Below are 20,961 nucleotides of genomic sequence, written 5' to 3' on the forward strand. Positions count from 1 at the left end.
GTGTATAAGTAATAAAAACGGCACGTCTCTTTAAAAATTCACATAAACCGTACCACAATTTCCTATTTCAACACGGACAACTTCTCCAAATGGAAAGCGGACTCTAACACCTCAATAGATGAAGTTACACTCTGGTTTGGTTTATAACTCTATATTAGTTTCGACAGTTCAACATAATAAGGGTAACTAATGGAGGTGTGTATGTAGGGAAGAGATTTATTCTGAAGTCTATTTGTTATTCTGAAATCTGCAATGAAGCAACAAAGCACAACCACAAGTTCCAAACATGTCATGCGCCCAAGTAAGCAAATCTTACCTCACAGCTTATATCAGACGATTCGTTTGTTCCTCTGTGTTACCTTTCCAAAACGTGTTGCCTTCCATAATTTTTCGTCTTGTTTGGAATATAAAGTTATAAACCAATACTGGTCTACTGGGGACATTTTTCCCTCGAATATTTTGATGCAATTAAAACCTACACCGGGAGTCGAGAACTCCTTTATATCCCAAAGATGAACGAGTTAAAAGCACATATAGTGATATAGATATATATCGTACGTGTATATATTTGAATTTGGACGCTATGAACCTAAGATCACAAATTTGAAATTTTAGTATGCGGTAGTTACTTGAGTATTCACTTGCCATAGGATTTATATTTACTACTAAATTGAAAAGGAAAAGTCTGAAATCTTTAGACAGATATTGATCGATTTGTTCAATCAGTTAGAACTTAGAAGGCAATATTGCTAGATTTGCCATTGTTTTCAATTTCGTTTACTCCTTGCATGATGCTACTTCGTATTGTCTATGAATAAGTAATTAGTGTATTTCATTGTCTTTATACTTATCTTTCTTTCCATTTTCTTTTTTTGCATAATAATTGTCTATAATTTTTTTGCAGTTCAGAGAAATATAATGTATCACTGCATGACCTGGGTGCTGATGCTCTTGTCTAAGCTAATTGAATTATTTGTTCGAAGAAGCACAAAAGATAGTCGTACGCCTGATGATAGCCTTTCTAATGAAATAAGTCCTTCCCCGCTTGAAGCTAGCTATCTTCATGACAATAGCTCTCTCCTTGACAATAGAAGTGTCCACGTTGATAGCCTTTCTTTTGATACTTGCCTTTCCAACGATAATAGCCCTCTCCTTGAAGCTACTCTTCATGACAATAACTCTCTCCTTGATAACGGAAGTGTCCATGTCGATTGCCCTTCCTCTGATCAAAGTCCCCCTCAAGATAGCCTGCATTCCGAAGCTAGTCATTTTATTGCGGATAAAGCCCTTCTTGACAGCCCTCTCTCGGATTATATACCCTTCCTTGAAGATAAAACTTGTGATGACAGTAAACTTCTTCTTCTGCCAGATGATATCATCATCGACATCCTAAGTAGGCTCACTGTTGAGTGTGCCCTTCAATGTCGACCAGTTTGTAGACCAATTTGTCAGCTGATGTCAACTCCAATTTTTATTGCTATGCAATGTAGTCGATCTACACCAGTTCTTGTAGTCCAGTTTCAATCTTTGTCTTCTATAACACATGATGAGGAAACTGGCATTTATGCAGCTAACATTGTCCTTCATTTCGTTGATGAAGGTGAGAGGATCGTGGCAGCAAGCACTAAATTCCAATTGAGCTATAAGCCAAAGTATTACGAGGAACCTATCCTCATTGGTTCCTATAATGGGTTTCTGCTATTCAGACATTTTCTCAATTATGCTTTCCTTATCTTTAATCCTACAACACAAGAACAAGTACTTTTGACTGGTCAATATTGCGCGGGATGTGCATTATACTACCACACCCCAACAAATGAACTTAAATTTCTCTACAAAGAGCTGTGGAGCAACCGCTTCTTTATACTTGGCCTCAAGTCCAAATTGAAAAGGGAGATTTCAAGCCGCGAGGTTCCTTGCACTTGTAACCAATCTAACCAATCTGGACCCCCTGTCGTCTTATATGGAAGAATGCATTGGATGGCTGCTGTTGATTGCGGTCTTTCTATGGATGACCCTCCTAGTTGTTCAAAATCAATACTGGTGTTCAAAATGGACAGCGAGGATTTCATTACAATGCCACATCCTGAAGGCAAAGGAAGTTGCTCAGAAGAAAGACACAAAAAAATGCAGCTCTTGGAAATGGAAGGGCAACTATGTTTATGTGAAACTTCATTATCCACTTGGGAAGTATATTTGTGGGTCTTAGATGACTACACAAATCAGGTTTGGATCAAAAGATACACAATCAGTATTGAGGCACTGAATGAAATCCACTATCATGATTGTCATTGCTTTCCATTTGTACAAATTTTGCAAATCCGAAATGACGAGTTACTCCTCAAAAGTAATTCAAGGGTCTTACATTATTACCATCTAAAACTGAACATTTTCAGGAAAGTTGGAGTAGTGGAGGGATTCAAAGATTTCTGGTTAACCTCCGTAGTCGCACATACTAACACCCTCGCTTCATTGCAAACAGACAGTGTTATCTCGTTGTGAGACCGGCCTCAAGAAGCAGAACTAAGTCAGTTCAGATCAGATGTGTTGTGTGTATCTAAGTTTTATACAAATGAAGCATATTTACTGTTTTTGTTTGTTTGTTCTATTACAGTAGTTATCGTTTGCAGTTACATTTTATAGCTTGGACCATAAGCAAGTACATTTCAAATGTTTGGTTTCAGTCCCAAATAATGTAATTAGCGATCTGGTTCTTGTATGGATGTAGTTTATGTTTGTTTTGAGCATATGGTCATCTTCATATCAATCTGGTTCAGTGGTTCTTTTATGGAAGTTGTTTCAGTTTGTTTTGATACCATACCAGAGTTAGTTGTTTCAGTTTGTTTTCAGTGTAGAATTGGATAGGGTTAAATTGAGTCATCAGCTTTTGGTTTCTAATAAGAAAAAATAGCCAAAAAGGTACATGAACTTACCCTGAAAATTTTCAATTGAGGTAAATAATTAAACAATTAAAGTATTTAAAAAATATTTATTAATAAAAGATAAGATAAATTTGGACGGAAAGATAACATATTACCCTTATTGACGAATTACTAATTAAGTACATTACCCTAATCGACGAAAAAAAAAGTATGTTACCTCAATTGAAAATTCAAGTACCTTTTTGGCTATTTTTTCTTCTAATAATGGTTAACATTGAAACAAAATAATAAGCCGCAGCACATAGAGGATCTCTGTTTGGTTATAGGACTATAGGAGAGCTTGTCGAAAACACATACACACACAGAGGCTACCTTGACATCTTATTTTGACATATTCTAATAAAAAGCCAACTCCCGGAAATAATCGTTTTTGGTTCAACAAGTGAGGATAAAAAATTATTCACATTATATTTCGCCCAAACTTTTTCCCCCAAATATATCAGCTGAAAAGGCACATCGGAAAGACAAACTACCTCTTCCTCAACTGACACCGTTTCCGGCCTTACTTTCCCAAATTATTTGCATTATTATTATTATATTGACAAGAAAAGGAAAAAGAAAAAAGAAAAACAGAGGGTTTGCCTTTCAATCTATACGAGTTTTCATTTCGGAAGGCATGTTTTCGGTTTTGATAGCTTTTTCTTTCTTCGATCGACTCCATAGTACTTCAATATCAACATAGAGAAGACTTCACTAAGTTATTATTGATGTTTCTATTTTTGTTATTAGTGAAATGCCAATTCAATTAATAAGCATGGGGCGAGAAACATTGGGCGAGACAAAATTGACGGATTGCCAAGCTCTTGAACCATCAGGTACGTTTTTTTTCTTCTCCATGTATTCGCTAGAAGTAATTGGGTAGAATACGAATTTCTTCTGTTCTTTCCGTTTATATTTCACTTTTTTTTTTAGGAACCCAAGTATCAGCAGAGCATTTGTTCTTTCAATAGTTGATCTGAATTGGTTTAAAATTTGGTTTTTCAGGAACTCAAGCAATCCTCTTTCTCATATCAAAAGAAGGTTTTTTTTTATCAGTAAAAAGTGTTATATTAGGGCATCTCCAATGGGGGGTGTAAACCGTATAGAGTGGAAATTTTACACTCCAAATGTAAAAAAAAACTCTTTCCAATGGGGGTGTTATGCTGTAGGTAATAGAGTATTAGTTGATAGAGAGGGTGGGGAATTCCCCCTCTCGCTATCAGCTAATAAACATCCTAGGCGACACTCGAACAGACTTCTGAGTAAAAAAAAATTCGAACGTCACTTGGAGTGTCGTCCCTATCTATTTCTAAAGTCACAATTTGAAAATTTTAAACTCGGACGACACTTGAAGTGACGTCCCACTTTAATTTAAAGAAGGACGTCACTTGAAGTGTCATCCGAGTTTAAAATTGAACTTTTTTACACTTCTCCATTGGGAACAATAGAGAGTGGATATTTATGCATGGACTCTACAATAATTTACAATTGGAGTTGTAAAATCCTAATGGCACCTAGGTGGCGCCTATGTGGAGGTGTAATTTTACACCCCCCATTAGAGATGCCCTTATATATAAGGTAAAATAGAGTTGTGTTACAATTTGGTATTGGCTCTCCATGTCAGTGAAAGATCATAAGAAGGTTAGTTTCATTCTACTGGCTGCTAATAATTATTTGAAGATTGACAATGTTTTTTTTTCATTGTTTTGGGTGTTATTTTTGTTGTCTATTGCAATTTCAAAATACCATGATTATGCATTGCAAAGTTAGGTTTTGAGCGGTGGTGTCATGGTTTTGGCTATCTTTTGCAGGACCCCTTTGCACAAGGAATGAAAAAGCATCTCTCGGGTCTCGGCTCCATCAAGCGCAATAGGAGGTAGATGCGCGGTATAGGTTATTCAGTGGGTAATGTTGTTTTTCTATGAAATAGTTGCCACATGCTATGTTTCCATGTCGGATAAGGCTAGAGCAACAAAGTGAAACCTGCACTAGGTATGGTTCAATTACTCAATTTTTGTTGTTTGTAACATGGAGTGACATTTTCTGGGCAATTGCAGCAATGAAGTTCTATTTAAATGTTTTGTATTATATATAAATGCTTATTAAAAGAATGGGCAGTTCATGTACTTTTTGTGGTATTAGTTTGGTTTAGAACTTTAGATATTATGTGTTGAATCTTTGTGATCTATAAAGTAGAGAACAATGAAAAGAAACCAAAATAAAATTGCATAAGGGTGTTGACAAATAATATGGAATAGCTTCTCTGATTTTTTTCATTTTGTCTTATAAGTAGGAGATTTACTATGGACAAGTGAACAACTTGTGGCATGCATACTAGCAAGTACCAAATGATGCCGCTATACATAGGTTGCTGAATTCTTTTTTGCACACTATTGAATCCACAAGTCAAGTCATGTAAGGTCATTTTTCATCTATCCCCATACTAACATCCAGGGGCGGCTCTGATGGGTAGTCTACCTAGGCAGCCCTAGGGCCCCCGCAGTATAACCCAGTAAAAGGGCCTCCACTCAGGTACCTTTCCAATTTTTTGTATGCAAAATTAGCAGTATAACCCAGTAAAAGGGCCTCCACATGGTCAGGTGATGGGGGGGGCAGTAGGAAGGGGCTAGGGACCTTTCCAATGTCATTTTGTATGCAAAATTAGCATTTCACTCAAAAATCAACCCACAGTAATATATTTCCCCAGAGAAAAAAATGGAATCAATCAATAAAAATAAACAAAAATAAAAAACTTGAATTTGAACCCAAAACCATATCTTAAATTTGAAACTTATTTATTTTTGATTTACCATTTGTAAATTGATTATTTTCCATAGCATGATAAAATGAAGGTAAAAGGATCTCGATATAAAACAATAAAATATAAACTAAAAGAATTTGAAATGAATACAAGGATGAATGATTTATCTTCTCCAAAATGCAAAGTTGAATTTGAACTTTTGATATTTTTCCAATGTTCAAACTTGAATATGTGAAATTGATTTTAAGTTTGTCAAATTCCTACAAAAGTTAAAAGAAATTATAAACAAAATACAAAAAATTAGAGTTAGAGTTAGCATTGCAAGGTGCGGGTCCGGGGATTGGCTCAAGTCCACACGGGCTTTTGGTCGGGTTTGAGCATAGAACCTACACCCATAGCCGACCACCATAAAAACGGTGGCGGGGGGGCGGGTCTATTTTCGGGTCGGTGTGGGTTTGGATGGCGGGTGAAGACCGGGTACCCTACCGGATGATGGGTCAACGGTTTTTTTTTACACTCCTACACTCAGGTACCTTTCCATTTTTTTGTATGCAAAATTAGCATTGCAAGAGTCGAACTTGGGGAAATTCTAAGGAAACCAAGGCTATTACCGCTAGACCACACACATTCTGATGCTACATAGGTCTACATAACACATTCTTACCCTTTAATTAATTCTGCATATGAAATTTTTGGTAAGTATTTTTGGGCTTTTACAAGGGCCTGATTTCATAGCTAGCCTAGGACCTCCACAATCTCAGAGCCGTCCCTGCTAACATACATGTGACCTAGCTACTAGCAATAAGGGTTAGTTTTTTGTTAATCAATTGGAATGGGTAGTCAATCAGCTTCGTCATACTAAGAATTAATTGTTAATTAGTATGAGTGAATTGACTTGCATTTCTCTATTTTTTACAAGTGAATTAGTTTGCATTTCAACATTATTTTACTTGGATTCATGTACTAGCTGGGTACTTACTTGAACATAGGCTTTTAAACCTTTTCCATTTAATTAGGATCCAAAGGTTTTTTTAGCATATATCATTGACAAACTAATATTTTTTTTTTTTTTTTTGAAATATTATGTAATTTATTGAAATCTCATGATGAAAAGTATTGTTTTTACTCAGGTGAAATGTATGCAATTCATTTGAGTTGGCGGATAACACTCCTCCAATTAGTTAATTTATCGACAGTAAAACCTCGAAGTTTGTCAACAATAGCATTCACATTATTATAGTGTATGGATGAACATTCTAGCAGTCATCTCATACTACCTTCACTAAACACAAGTTTGTTAAATATAACGTTTACCACATACTCTTCAGTACGATAGAGAGAGTTATGGGATTTCAAACAGCTATGGACCTCAACAGCGGTGAGCACTATGACCATCATTTGGAAACATAGGAACATGGTTATTGCGTTTGGAGACAAGAAGCCAGACATCTTAAAATGCTTTAGACAAGTCAGAAGACAAATTCATCGCGCTTCCCACTTATCCAAGCCTGTCATGTACTCAGAAGACACTCAAATTCTCAGCAATTGGGGAATTAAAGGGAAACTAAGAAATGCTCCCCGAATAGACAGTGTTAACTGGGTTGCACCAAATGCTCCAACCATCAAAGTCAACACTGATGGGGGCATCAAGGGGTAATCCAGGACTTGCTGAGATTGGATCTACTTTCAGAGATAATAACGGAGATTTTCTCTTAACTTACTGCAAGGCAGTAGGAGTGACTACGAGTTATTGGGCTGAGTGTTTTGCAATCATTGAATCCCTTGAACTGGCAGCCGCTAAAAGATAGTCTGACATTTGGATTGAAACAGACTCTGAAGCAGCAGTACATGCTTTTGGATCATCACAGTTGCCATGGGCCTTTATGCACAGATGGAAACATGTCCAAAATATGCTACATAAGTTTGTCACCACTTCAATTTGGAGAGAAGCAAACTTCTCTGCTGATGATGTTGCTAGAAAGGGAGTACGTCACACTTATATACAACATGGGAAGAACATATCTTGGTACGTAGGCCTTCATGGATTACAAGATGGGAGCATCCTGCTAGTACCTACTATAGATTTAGATAGTGTTTTGCACTTTTTTGAATCTTTGTAAAGACCTAGTGCTAATTCTGAGTGAGATGTGAACTTGTCACAATCCACTCACACCATTTTTTAGTTTCTTTTTCTTTTTCCTTTTAATACTATTAGAATATGTCAGTATTAGAATATGTCCTATATATAAAGTCCCATGTTTCTATAAGTGTGGACATCCATATCTAGTAGTTTCTATTATCATGTTTGAGGTTAGTATAAATATATAACTATGGGTAGAGAACAACTCTCTGAACTCCAACCCTAATCAATCTCTATTCTTCTCCATTGTTCTTCTTCTTGGTTTCTCTCAATATATCAATGTCACAACTCTCCTAGCATCACCATTAACATAGAATTTAACATGGTATCAAATACGTTCAAATCAAAGTTTAGTGGTATGCTAGAAGAGGAATCCCCACCGGCCAAAAAAAAAAAAATCAATTCTTTTTAAGTTTTCAGTATAATATTCAATTCAAGTTTTAATCTTTTTCACAAGAAGAAGTGTTTATATCTTGATTCAATTTTCAATCTTTCTCTGGATGAATTATTTCTGTTCGCGGGTTTACTGTTCACTAGTACTATTCATCACACTGTTCGCCAGCACTATTTATAGCACTGTTCACAGGTACGGTACTATTCATCATCAGTACTGTTCACGGCATTGTTCAAGGTTCTAGTTTCGTATTATAACTTTTTATTATTGTCTCTTGGTATTGGTTTGCTTCTGCAGTCTACGTCTTTCGCAATCTCTTTGTCTTAGTATTGTTAAGAGGTGCATAACCTCTCTGTATCTCGCAGTCTCTGAAGTTAGTATTGGACTCGCTGCGCACGCCAAATGTTGTTTTAAGTACTGTTGATTTTTCATTCAGAGAAGAGGCGACATGCGCTCAACTATAGCGAGGCCCAAGGGGTGCACGCGCCCATGCCGTGAAAAAGAAGTAAGTTTTCTTTGTACTGTTCGTATTTCATTCAGAGAAGAGGGCGCGCACGCGCTCAAGTATAATCATGCCCAATTCGTCCATCCCATAAAAAAAATTAAAAAATAATAAAAAAGTTCATTTTTTTTCAGCTTTCGCGAAACAACAGTACTGAAAGTTGGAAAAGTAGAGGGCGCGCGCGAGCTCCAATATGCCTTGCCCAAGGCACGCACGCGCTCTAGCCTTCACACATAAGGTTCGAGATTTTTGAAGTATTATAGGAGCACACGACCTCTATCTCACGAGGAATTATTCTTTCTATCTTCAACTGTTCCAGAAGTTCATAGTCATAAAAAGGTGCGACCCACCCTCCACCCTCTATATGGGCATTGGTTGGTTGTATAAGTCGGTATTTGATTTTCTCAGTTTCAAATTCAAGTCGGAATAGACAAGCCTTTGTATGTTTCACCTTAGCCTTGTATATTCCAACTTGAGAGGGGAATAGGGAGATATGAAGACATTCAGTAGTATATGAAGGAAGGAGAATATGGAGACATATGAGAAAGAGTACTCATGTCTCCATATTCCAGCATGCCTTGACGAACTTTTCATGACAAGACATATCCACTATTCAACACTCATGTTTTCAGGTAACAGTCAATCCTAAACTACAGTCTTCAGTATCTAAGTAGCAGTCACGCTTAAATTGCACGTATGTTTTAGGTAGCAGTCATGCCTAAACTGCACGTATGTTTCAGGTAGCAGTCAAGTCTAAACTGCATGTATGTTTCAGGTAGCAATCAAACCTAAACTGCACGTATGTTCCACGTAGTAGTCAAGCCTAAACTGCACGTATGTTCTAGGTAGCAGTCATGCCTAAATTGCACTCATCATTATTCAGGAACCAGTCAAGTTATAACTGCACCAGTATGCAGTATTCAAGAGTACCCATAATAGTATTTTGTTGATATTAACAGTGATATTGATAGTAGCTTCAGGTAGCAACCAAGAAGCGCATATCAAATCAGTGTTATTGTTTTCAATTTATATTATGACAGCCATAACATCAAATGGAGTGAGTAGTAGCTAAGCAGCGCGCCACTAAACCGGTGTTATGATTTCAGTTTGTGACGGTGGTACACCTTCAGTATTCAGGTTATGTCATTGCCTACACCGACAATTTCACTTTCAAAACGTCTCAACAGTTGCTTGAGTTCTTCAACTAAAGACAGTTCTATGCGAAAAGGAGAGCAATATTCTTATCTTTTATTTTTACAATCCAAGCTGTAATTTGCATAGTTTGCGTAATTACAGCTTGAAGGGGAGTATTAGAATATGTCAGTATGATAATATGTCCTATATGTAAAGTCCCACGTTTCTATAAGTGTGGATATCTATATCTAATAATTTCTATTATCATGTTTGAGATTAGTATAAATATGTAACTCTGGGTAGAGAACAACTCTCTGAACTCCAACCCTAATCAATCTCTATTCTTCTCCATTGTTCTTCTTTTTGGTTTCTCTCTTAATATATCAATGTCACAACTCTACTAGCATCACCATTAACATAGAATTTAACAAATACAATCAATCGAGCTTATCCAAAAAAAAAAAAAAAAGTTATGGGATTTCAATGCTTTTTAAATTATCTAATTTTTTTTTTAGTTCAATAATTTAAGTATTTTCTATGTTGCAATTTTACTATTATAAAAGGGTGTAACTAAGTGTGTGATTATTTCACAAGTGCAGGTTTGAAACGGTTATTAGAAGTCAGACAAGACCCGCTAATTCATTATAATTTGTAGTAGAACTACTTGGACATCATGCACCTAGCAAGGAAACAAGATCAGTTTTCCTTTTGAACTTCATACAATCTCTCACAGTTGTGTTGCTGTGCAAAAGAAATTACGCCAGGCAAAGAAAAAGTTTTTTTCCCATATGTACCATTTCACAAATGACATCGTGAAAGAACCCTCTTGGGATTGCTACTTAGACCCACTCTACAACTGCATTTACACCAATTATGATTTTGTTATTCAGTGTTGTCTACCGTTTTTTTTTTTGTTGCATTTGACTCAAAGTAAACTTTGTATATGCAACTTTACTGCTATTGCACCGATCAAACAAGAATTGATATTAGATGACAGCCTTTTTGTTTTTCTGTTGATGTACTAAGAAGTCACGCATCCAACAAGAAGAAAAATTGCATTATTGATAGACTAATTCTTTTGGTCCCGTTTATGATGTTAACATCAACGCGCAATCCATGTATTGGTTTTTGGAGGTGATAATAAAATACAAATTCCTTATTACTTTGCAGTAAAATAATTTTTTAATAATTTTCATTATTATCTGTTCTCATTGCGATCGTTTCTATATGCATCCAAAAGTTAATGTGCAGTTTTTTGCGATCGCTAGTATATAAGAAAGGTCGAAAGTGTCTGGATGGCAAATGCATATCATCTACTCGTGCTGCTGTGATGACCTTTCATTTCACGTGTAATAAAAACGGCACGTCTCTTTAAAAATTCACATAAACCGTACCACAATTTCCTATTTCAACACGGACAGCTTCTCCAAAAGGAAAGCGGACTCTAGATAAAGTTACACTCTGGTTTGGTTTATAAGTTATAACTCTATATTAGTTTCGACAGTTCAACATAATAAGGGTTCAACTAATGGAGGTGTGTAGGGAAGAGATTTATTCTGAAGTCTATCTGTTATTCTGAAATCTGCAATGAGCAACAAAGCACAACCACAAGTTCCAAACATGTCATGCGCCCAAGTAAGCAAATCTTACCTCACAGCTTATATCAGACGATTCGTTTGTTCCTTTGTGTTATCTTTCCACAAAGTGTTGCCTTCCATAATTTTTCGTCTTGTTTGGAATATAAACCAATACTGGTCTACTGGGGACATGTTGTTTTTCCCTCGAATATTTTGATGCAATTAAAACCTACACCGGGAGTAGAGAACTCCTTTATATCCCAAAGATGCACGAGTTACAAGCACATATAGTGATATAGATATATATCGTACATGTATATATTTGAATTTGGACGCTATGAACCTAAGCAAATTTGAAATTTTAGTATGCGGTAGTTACTTGAGTATTCACTTGCCATAGGATTTATATTTTACTAACTAAATTGAAAAGGAAAAGTTAGAAATCTTTAGACAGATATTGATCGATTTGTTCAATCAGTTAGAACTTAGAAGGCAATATTTTGTTTACTCCTTGCATGACGCTACTTCGTATTGTCTATTAATAAGTAATTAGTGTATTTCATTGTCTTCATCCTTATCTTTCTTTTTATTTTCTTTTTTTGCATAATAATTGTCTATAATTTTTTTATGCAGTTCAGAGGAATATAATGTATCACTGCATGACCTGGGTGCTCATGCTCTTGTCTAAGCTAATTGGATTATTTGTTCGAAGAAGCACAAAAGATAGTCGTACGCCTGATGATAGCCTTTCTAATGAAATAAGTCCTTCCCCGCTTGAAGCTAGCTATCTTCATGACAATAGCTCTCTCCTTGACAATAGAAGTGTCCACGTTGATAGCCTTTCTTTTGATACTTGCCTTTCCAACGATAATAGCCCTCTCCTTGAAGCTACTCTTCATGACAATAACTCTCTCCTTGATAACGGAAGTGTCCATGTCGTCGATTGCCTTTCCTCTGATCAAAGTTCCCCTCAAGATAGCCTGCATTCCGAAGCTAGTCATTTTCTTGCGGATAAAGCCCTTCTTGACGGCCCTCTCTCGGATTATATACCCTTCCTTGAAGATAAAACTTGTGAGGACAGTAAACTTCTTCTTCTGCCAGATATATCATCATCGACATCCTAAGTAGGCTCACTGTTGAGTGTGCCCTTCAATGTCGACCAGTCTGTAAACCAATTTGTCAGCTGATGTCAACTCCAATTTTTATTGCTATGCAGTGTAGTCGATCTACACCAGTTCTTGTAGTCCAGTTTCAATCTTTGTCTTCTATAACACATGATGAGGAAACTGGCATTTATGCAGCTAACATTGTCCTTCATTTCGTTGATGAAGGTGAGAGGATCGTGGCAGCAAGCACCAAATTCCAATTGAGCTATACGCCAAAATATCAGTATAAACCTATCCTCATTGGTTCCTATAATGGGTTTCTTCTATTCAGACATTTTCTAAATGATGGTTTCCTTATCTTTAATCCTACAACACAAGAACAAGTAATTTTGACTGGTCAATATTACGAGGGATGTGCGTTATACTACCACACCCCAACAAATGAACTTAAATTTCTCTACAAAGAAGTGTGGAGCAACCGCTTCTTTATACTTGGCCTCAAGTCCAAATTGAAAAGGGAGATTTCAAGCCGCGAGGTTCCTTGCACTTGTAACCGATCTAGAGCCCCTATCGTCTTATATGGAAGAATGCATTGGATGGCTGCTGTTGATTGCGGTGTTTCTATTGATGACCCTCCTAGTTGTTCAAAATCAATACTGGTGTTCAAAATGGACAGCAAGGATTTCATTTCAATGCCACATCCTGAAGGCAAAGAAAGTTGCTCAGAAAAAAGACACAAAACAATGCAGCTCTTGGAAATGGAAGGGCAACTATGTTTATGTGAAACTTCATCATCCACTTGGGAAGTATATTTGTGGGTCTTAGATGACTACACAAATCAGGTTTGGATCAAAAGATACATAATCAGTATTGGGTCACTGGATCAAAGCAACTACTATGGTCATTACCTTCCATTTGTACAAGTTTTGCAAATCCGAAATGACGAGTTACTCCTCATCAAGGGTCTTACATTATTACCATCTTAAACTGAACATTTTCAGGAAAGTTGGAGTAGTGGAGGGATTCGAAGATTTCTATTCAACCTCCGTAGTCGCACATACTAACACCCTCGCCTCATTGCGAACAGACAGTGTTATCTCGTTGTGAGACCTCAAGAAGCAGAACTAAGTCAGCTCAGATCAGACATGTACTGTATTGTATGTCTGTATCTGAGTTCTATACGAATGCCAGGCTATGTACTTGCTTCACTGAGGCATATTTAGGGGCGGTGTTTTTTAATTATCGAAAAAAGAAGAAGGGGGCGGTGTTTTTGTTTCTTTGTTCTTTTACAGTATAAATTCGTTTACAGTTAAATTATATAGCTTGGACCACTATAAGCAAGTACATTGCCCTTGAACTGTTTGTTTGAGTTCGAAATAATGTAATTATGCGATCTGGTCATCTGGTTCCTGAATGGAATTTCTTTCTGTAAGACTTTTGGGCATAAGTTAAATTGCAAAATAGTTTGTTGGCCATTTATTGTCAGTTAAACACAGATAGGTCTTTACTTTTCTTCTCTGCTTTTTTTTTTCTTTTTTTTGTTGTGCCTGATGATGATCAATAACTGATGAGAAAACTGTCCGCAGAAACTATATTCGAGTCTTGCATATTTGCGGGCTTGTGGCTACCCAAAAAAAAAAACGTTTGCTACCAAGTATCATCTTAGAATTGTATTGCGTTAAATCGAGTTGAATCTAGTTTTAGCATTAAGATTAGCTATTCTGCTCACCTCTCCAGTATGCATCCTGTCAGTACCCTCCACTCGTAGCAGACCACGTGTCCAGATTCCAATCACAGGTCGGCACCACGATCTACAAGCATTACGCTCTAAGGTCAGTCGACCTAGGAAATGTAACCGCTGCATGCTACAGTCAACAACAGCATTAATGAGAGACTTTACTCTGTAACGGTCTCCAGGTCTTTACTTCATAACAGGCGCATCTAGAAAGAGATGAGACAGCTTGACGCCTATAAAAGGGAAGCTCCATCTTCTCCACAAGGGGCTCAATCTTCAATCTCTAAGGAATTACGATTGGCTTGATTCGAGTCTAACCAAAGACTCGATACGTAGGCAACTCTTTCTCCAAAGGAAGAGTGCAACCACTTCTCTATCAAACCCGATCTCAGGTTGAAAGTATAAATCCATACCTAAACACTGGCACCGTCTGTGGATCGAAATACTTGAAAATTCATCCACTCAACTCTCTCAAACTCTCTAAAATTTTCAAGCTCACGAAGAGTGGTAATCAAAGAGAAAAACTACCGAAATCATAGATTTGCAAGTGACAATTGGAGAGAAACAATCCGCAGAATCGATGAATAGCAATTTAAATCTAACAACCAAGTCGCCACATTCCAATCAGATAAGTACTCCTTTCAAAACTCCATTACTGCTAACTTTGAAATCATTTGTTTCTGGTCCAACAAAATAATTATGTTGCCAACAAGCTGCATCAAATAAATGTTCAGATGAGTTATTTCTGCTCAAGATCACTACGTATGGTTCACTTATGAATTCACGTGACATTTGGCTGGTTCATTTTGTTTGGTTTGAATCAGTGACAACACAGATCCAACAATCCAGCTTATAGGTCGCTCCTTACTAGGTCAACTAAAGTGTTGGTTCAACCAATCTCAAACAAAAATTTCAGAGCATGCTAATTATGGACCTATATCAATGAGAAACCAGCACAACTCATCACAGAACTATATCAAAACCTCAGCCATATCTCATGCAAAGACCTCCGCCAGGTCGTCCATCAGCATTCCATCAGCTCAGGTCATCCTTAGCCAGGTCGTCCTCAGCCAGGTCATCTATCAGATCACCCATTCTCAAGTCAGCTCATCCTCATAACAGGTCGTTCTCAAGTCAACTCATCCTCATAACAGCTCATCCTCAGCTCAGGTCGTCCTCAAGTCAACTCATCCTCAGTCAGGTCGTCATCATATCAAGTCATCCTCAAGTCAGGTCAGAGCATACTTACAACCCGAAAGAAGCAACCAATATTCCAACTATCAGTCCAACTATCAGAACAAACCAGTGAGTCGCTCAAATTGCAAAATGGAAGCTCACTCCTTTGCAGTTTATTGCAAGCCAATCAAGTTGGGGGCTAGCCATAACCATCTCCGAACTGGGGCTAGTCATTGCCATCTAAACATGTTCAATTCAGTATCACGCTCTATGCACCTTCAGACTTACTACCATTAATTTGTACTCACTCTTTGGTGTTAGCACAAATTTTTTACAGGTCAATGAAGCTCCAAAACTAGGGCTAGTTACAATCATGCCAATTCAAGGCTAACTATCAACCATAGTAACGCCCCCAAAATGCTAGTTATCAACAAATCAACTTGACGCCCTGCTAAGGATCAAGTTCGAACTACGCACTACGATGTCAGATCGCAATCAAGGACGCTCAACGGGAAACAACCATAGTGACGCCCCCAAAATGCTAGTTATCAACCATAGTGACGCTCCCAAAAGGCTAACTATCAAGAAAAACGCCCCCAAAAGGTGTACAATCAACTTAACACCAATGCCAGGGTTAAGCTTGATTCAACCATAGTGATTCCCCCAAAAGGCTAGCTATCAACCATAATAACACCTCCAAAAGACTAGCTATCAACCATAGTGACGCCCCCAAAAGGCGTACAATCAACTTAACACCAATGTCAGGGTTAAGTTTGATTCAACTGTAATTACCACTCAAAGGCTAATTATCAGTCAAATCCAATCCACGAACTACAATCTACACACTACGAACTACGACATATGATTTACGATCTACGCACCACGAGCTACGATCTGCGCACTACAACGTACAACCTACCACATTAACTCACATTAAAGCTCTAAACAACAAGCTACATCCAGCCTACAAAAACAGAAAACATTTTTGTAACAATTTTCATTTTTCAACCAAATAAGACACGCGGTCTCATTTATTATCTTTCTTTACACCACTATTCTACAAACAGTGATATAAAGAAAGGGGGTTGTGTTAGTATCCTCCACTCTCAACTACTCGTGGCAGACCACGTGTCCAGATTCCAATCACAGGTCGGCACCACGATCTACAAGCACTACGCTCTAAGATCAGGTCGTCCAGACGACCTAGGAAATGTAACCGCTGCGTGCTACAGTCAACAACAGCATTAATGAGAGACTTTACTCTATAACGGTCTCCAGGTCTTTACTTCATAACAGACGCATCTAGAAAGAGAGGAGACAGCTTGACGCCTATAAAAGGGAAGCTCCATCTTCTCCACAAGGGGCTCGATCTTCAATCTCTAAGGAATTACGATTGCCTTGATTCGAGTCTAACCAAATACTCGATACGTAGGCAACTCTTCTCCAAAGGAAGAGTGCAGCCACTTCTCTATCAAACCCGATCTCAGGTTGAAGGTATAAATCCATACCTAAACACATCCCACAATTAGCTATTCTGCTATGGTGAAACGTCTTATTTAGTCCATATTATGTTGTTTGTGTGGGAATATGGTAGTGTAGGACGAATGGACATTAGCAATCATATTGTTGAATTGTGTAAGCTAAATGTATTTATACCCGCACGCACGCACACACACACAGTAATTACAAACACTCCGCACGGTTAAGCACAAATTATTGCTTAATGCCGAGTGTTGAATGAAATAAGGGAATTCATTCAGGGCACTCACCAATTTTTATGTGGTCCACCCCTTCATTAAGTACTAAGCACTCAAGACAAATGCCCATTATTACAGTTTATTAAATGTAAAACTCAACTATACATGTTAGTAATGAGTATGAACTGAAAATATATAATCTAAGAACCTCATTCTTTTTGGTGTATTTTTTCACTGTAATTCACTTACTGGACCAAACAAGCTTTGATTTATCTCCTGTCTTTCAGTCCTACCAGAGGAGCTGTAGACTATGTTCTAATATTCTTCGACAATCTAGAGAGGACCAAAGAACCGTAGAATTTGATTACCAGTCAATGGTGAGACTAAACAGGGTCTTTAACAAAGCCATTAACCAAGCACTGGCTGAAAATCTAACCTGCTATTTATACTTTTCCATTATTCTTCGTGCCTCTTCCAAACTATCATCTGTTGTAACGTTACCTCCTCCACCGCCTCGTGGGCCATCATCCTTATTCAATGCTATGAACACAAAATACACAAGCCCCATCACACCCTGTACAGCAATCAGAACGCTTGTGTTAGAGCTATTTGCTTTTACTGTTTGAAAGAATCATGTGGAGAAAATTTGATTATCTTCATTTATCCAGGCTACCGATACAATACTGAATGCTCTAAAAACGGAAGTACAATGTTGTTTGCGGAATTTTCAAAAAAATAAAGCATGCAGGACAAAAACTAAAACTATAAAATGACACAACTGAAGGGAGATGGTCCTAAGTATTAATCATCTCATCAGAAAAACCGAGCAAACACTACAAAAGAACCAATAACTATTTCACATTTAGCACGGTTTCAATGTCAAGATATAACTTATGTCATTCAAGCGATTATGGAACAATTTAGGCAATACATTTCTCCTAGTTAACATATTTAGTTGCCTCCATATGCTTTACTCATGACATCAATTTAAAACAAAGAAGAAAGGCGCGAGAAAAGCTTTTCCTTCAGACAGGTACCCTAAATTGTCCCTGCCAATTTATCTTCAATGATTCAAGGTCACAAACTAGGTAAACAAGTACAGAGAACAATAATGCCGTAACTGCACTATAGGAACAAGTTACACTAGAGAAGTATTCAGATGCGAAGAAACACTCCAGTTATAGAAAACCACAGGCATAAAATGGAAAGGAACCAGAACAATAGTCAAGGAGGTGGACTAAGGAAATGGAAGATAAGAACAGGCGTACAGGACACATAAGTTAATCAGCACGCCCCTATCCCCCGCTTCTTTCCCTCAAATAAGTTCATGTGACCTTTATTTGTTTTTTAAACTCTGAAATGCTGTTATGTGAACTTTTTACTAGTTCAAATTTCAAAGGACAGTGCATGAGTAGACGATGTCAAACCATCTATATAGTCGAGGGTTAAATGTCACGGACACATTTGTATAGTTGTACACTTGTACATAGCTTGTTCTTGAAGCTGCGGTTGCATTATAAACCTTCAAGAGAACATAATATAATTACACAAAGGAACAAAATTTGCATGTTCTCTAGGTATGGTTATAAATCAACTATAAGGGAGATTAGGGTCCACAAACAGAATAACAATCTCCAGAGAGAAGGCATTGCACGTCAACCATTAAAACTAGGATAGACCATAAGAGCATTGACTTCGTCCAAGAAGAAAGAAGAGTGAAATCCAATATTCTATGCATACTAATTTTCAATCCCTTTCGTCCCTCTAAAAGAAAGTTAGAATTCCCTAAATAGTGCATATAATAACTGTACAAGTATAACCACCTACATAGGAGTACGCTTGGTTGTTCTTGCCTGCATTCACAAACATCAGTATTTTAGGTGTACTCTAGTCATCGCCTACAAAACCTGTAAATTGTGTTTTCCTTTCATAAAAACCACAAAGCAATCCAGGTGACCAGGTTCTATTGCAAAGAGTATTATAATCACACAGCACCTAAAATAACTACATAATAACATCCAAATGCATCCAAAGGGTGGCAAGTAGGACATACCAATACAAAGAAGGCTGTCGAAAGGAATGACTTGAGTACAAAAAGTGAAATGGACAGCAGTAATCCACCTACACCAATCCTTGCTAGCGGTCTCGGTATAGATGCCTAACATCAAAAGTAGTAAAATCATGCATAGTGATGTTAGAACAAATATAGCAAAGATCAAACATAATTTTTAGCATATTGAGAATGTAGGTATACATGCTAGGAAGTAAGAACAAACAGACTTACAGGTACAAGATCAGTCCCAGCCTCAATACCATCCTTCCCAACCTTCCAAGCTGTTTGAACAACTATTTCACAAATTTCAAAATGTTAAACTTGGGAAAAATGAGCTATAAGAACAAAAGGGGTTGTTGAAAATGAGTAGAGACATGAAACCAACCTCTCAAAATGTCAAATTGAGCAGAAACAACAACAGGTGCATTACGAGAATGACGTTGTAGTTTAAGCCTTTTCTGAGTTGAGAGTGAAGAGCTTTTCTTGTAAAGTGTTAAGGATTTTGGAGATGTGAAGAAGGAAGTGGTGAGGGAAAGTGAGGAACGAGTCTTGTACTGTTTTTGAGAAATGGTGAAGTTAGGAATGGTGAAGTTTAGGGACGTTGATGAGGAAGCCATCAATTCTTATCTTCTCTCTTCCCTCTCTTTCGTTCACAGAACAATATGCCGATTTTACGAAATATTAGTCGGCATAGGACAACTTTATAAAATCGAAACGCATTTTAGTATTTCATGATATATATCAGAGATGAACCAAAGCCCATAATGCCAAAACTCATTTCGATCGAGTTAGGGGTCCTCAACCCGCCCTGACCCGGCCCTCAAAATTGCATGTTCAAGCCTTCAAAAGTTGGCCCTCACATATTTGAGAGGTGGGCTAGGGTCTAGGTTATGAAACATGAGCCCGGCCCTCATTAAGCCCTCACTAGCCCGCACTTGGCCCTCATATGTTTTCTTGTTATTTTATATTATATTTATGTATTATACTATAATTATCTAAATTGTATAAAAAAAAATCAATAAATTAGTTTTCAATAAGGGATAAATTAGAATATAACATAACATATGTGTTTTTTGTAATTGATTTAATGATATGTATATAAGTCATACATAAAAGCAAATCCAACCTAACAAATAACAATATAGTTAAGTATAAAAAATGTAGATGTTTTAAGAATATCATCTCTTCCACCATCTCTATCTATTATTTTATTTTTTTTTAAAGGCATAACAATTAGTTTTTTATATTTAGTTAAAATTTATATACATAATCAAAGTATGATAAAAATAAATAAAAAATCACAAAAAAAAAAAAAAAAAAATACTAGTCAAGTATAATTAGATCGGACCGACCCGGCCCTCATTTGGCCCTAAAAAATGAGGGTCGAGGGGTGGATTAAGGGCTTGAGTTTTCATGCTTGACCGACCCTCAATCACGAGGGCTTTTATAGTTTGAGGGGCGAGCTAGCCCAGCCTGTCATAGCCCGAATTTCTAAACAATTACACAGTGAATATTTAAAATATAAATATCTCAAACATCGCTATGTTATTGTCTAAAAACTCAGGCTATGACGGGGTAGATACAACACATGCCAAAAACCTAAAACCCACATCATAAAATAATCAACTTAAATTAAATAGACCCCATAATTTTCCACCATCACTTTATTAAGTTATCATCCTGTCCAAAACAAAACATCAACCAAACTCTAAGAATAAAATTCCTCACTACCATGTTCTCATGTTATAAAAATAAAACTACGTTA

The 20,961-nt window shown here is 37.1% G+C and overlaps 2 protein-coding genes and 1 long non-coding RNA gene across 5 annotated transcripts; 2 read left to right on the forward strand and 1 right to left on the reverse strand.

Moving 5' to 3' along the window:
• On the forward strand, positions 1-2,593 carry LOC147500505 (uncharacterized). Its single transcript, XM_086562122.1, has 3 exons — positions 1-134; positions 208-301; positions 905-2,593. Exons 2-3 carry the CDS (start codon positions 253-255, stop codon positions 2,500-2,502), a joined length of 1,647 nt encoding a protein of 548 aa, XP_086418248.1. The 5' UTR covers positions 1-134; positions 208-252; the 3' UTR covers positions 2,503-2,593.
• An 8,599-nt stretch (positions 2,594-11,192) lies between these two features.
• On the forward strand, positions 11,193-12,960 carry LOC147500506 (uncharacterized). The gene is made up of 2 exons (XR_015196403.1): positions 11,193-11,487; positions 12,063-12,960. It is a non-coding gene; the product is annotated as an uncharacterized LOC147500506 (long non-coding RNA).
• A 212-nt stretch (positions 12,961-13,172) lies between these two features.
• Positions 13,173-19,907, reverse strand: LOC147500507 (uncharacterized). Of its 3 annotated transcripts, none has more exons than XM_086562126.1 (5): positions 19,582-19,873; positions 19,428-19,489; positions 19,197-19,301; positions 17,580-17,717; positions 13,173-13,237 (listed from the first exon to the last, which is right to left on the reverse strand). In XM_086562126.1, the coding sequence occupies exons 1-4, from the start codon at positions 19,811-19,813 to the stop codon at positions 17,583-17,585; spliced, it is 534 nt and encodes a 177-aa protein (XP_086418252.1). In that variant the 5' UTR covers positions 19,814-19,873; the 3' UTR covers positions 13,173-13,237; positions 17,580-17,582. The 3 variants fall into 3 exon arrangements, with proteins under 3 accessions (XP_086418252.1, XP_086418251.1, XP_086418250.1); XM_086562125.1 differs by lacking the exon at positions 13,173-13,237 and adding an exon at positions 17,070-17,476 and having other exon boundaries at positions 19,582-19,888; XM_086562124.1 differs by lacking the exon at positions 13,173-13,237 and having other exon boundaries at positions 17,070-17,717; positions 19,582-19,907.
• Positions 19,908-20,961: the final 1,054 nt, after the last annotated feature.

The sequence above is a fragment of the Coptis chinensis genome, chromosome 5 (genome assembly GCF_015680905.1).
Source record: "Coptis chinensis isolate HL-2020 chromosome 5, ASM1568090v1, whole genome shotgun sequence".
Classification (NCBI taxonomy): domain Eukaryota; kingdom Viridiplantae; phylum Streptophyta; class Magnoliopsida; order Ranunculales; family Ranunculaceae; genus Coptis; species Coptis chinensis.

Coding starts and splice junctions, on each gene's coding strand:
- LOC147500507 (XM_086562126.1), bottom strand. CDS start 19,813: ATGGCTTCCTCATCAACGTCCCTAAACTTCACCATTCCTAACTTCACC. Junction 19,490..19,581: donor TCAATTTGACATTTTGAGAG/GTTGGTTTCATG, acceptor TTTGTGAAATAG/TTGTTCAAACAGCTTGGAAG. Junction 17,718..19,196: donor CGACAGCCTTCTTTGTATTG/GTATGTCCTACT, acceptor ATTGCTGTACAG/GGTGTGATGGGGCTTGTGTA.
- LOC147500505 (XM_086562122.1), top strand. CDS start 253: ATGAAGCAACAAAGCACAACCACAAGTTCCAAACATGTCATGCGCCCA. Junction 302..904: donor CAAACATGTCATGCGCCCAA/GTAAGCAAATCT, acceptor ATTTTTTTGCAG/TTCAGAGAAATATAATGTAT.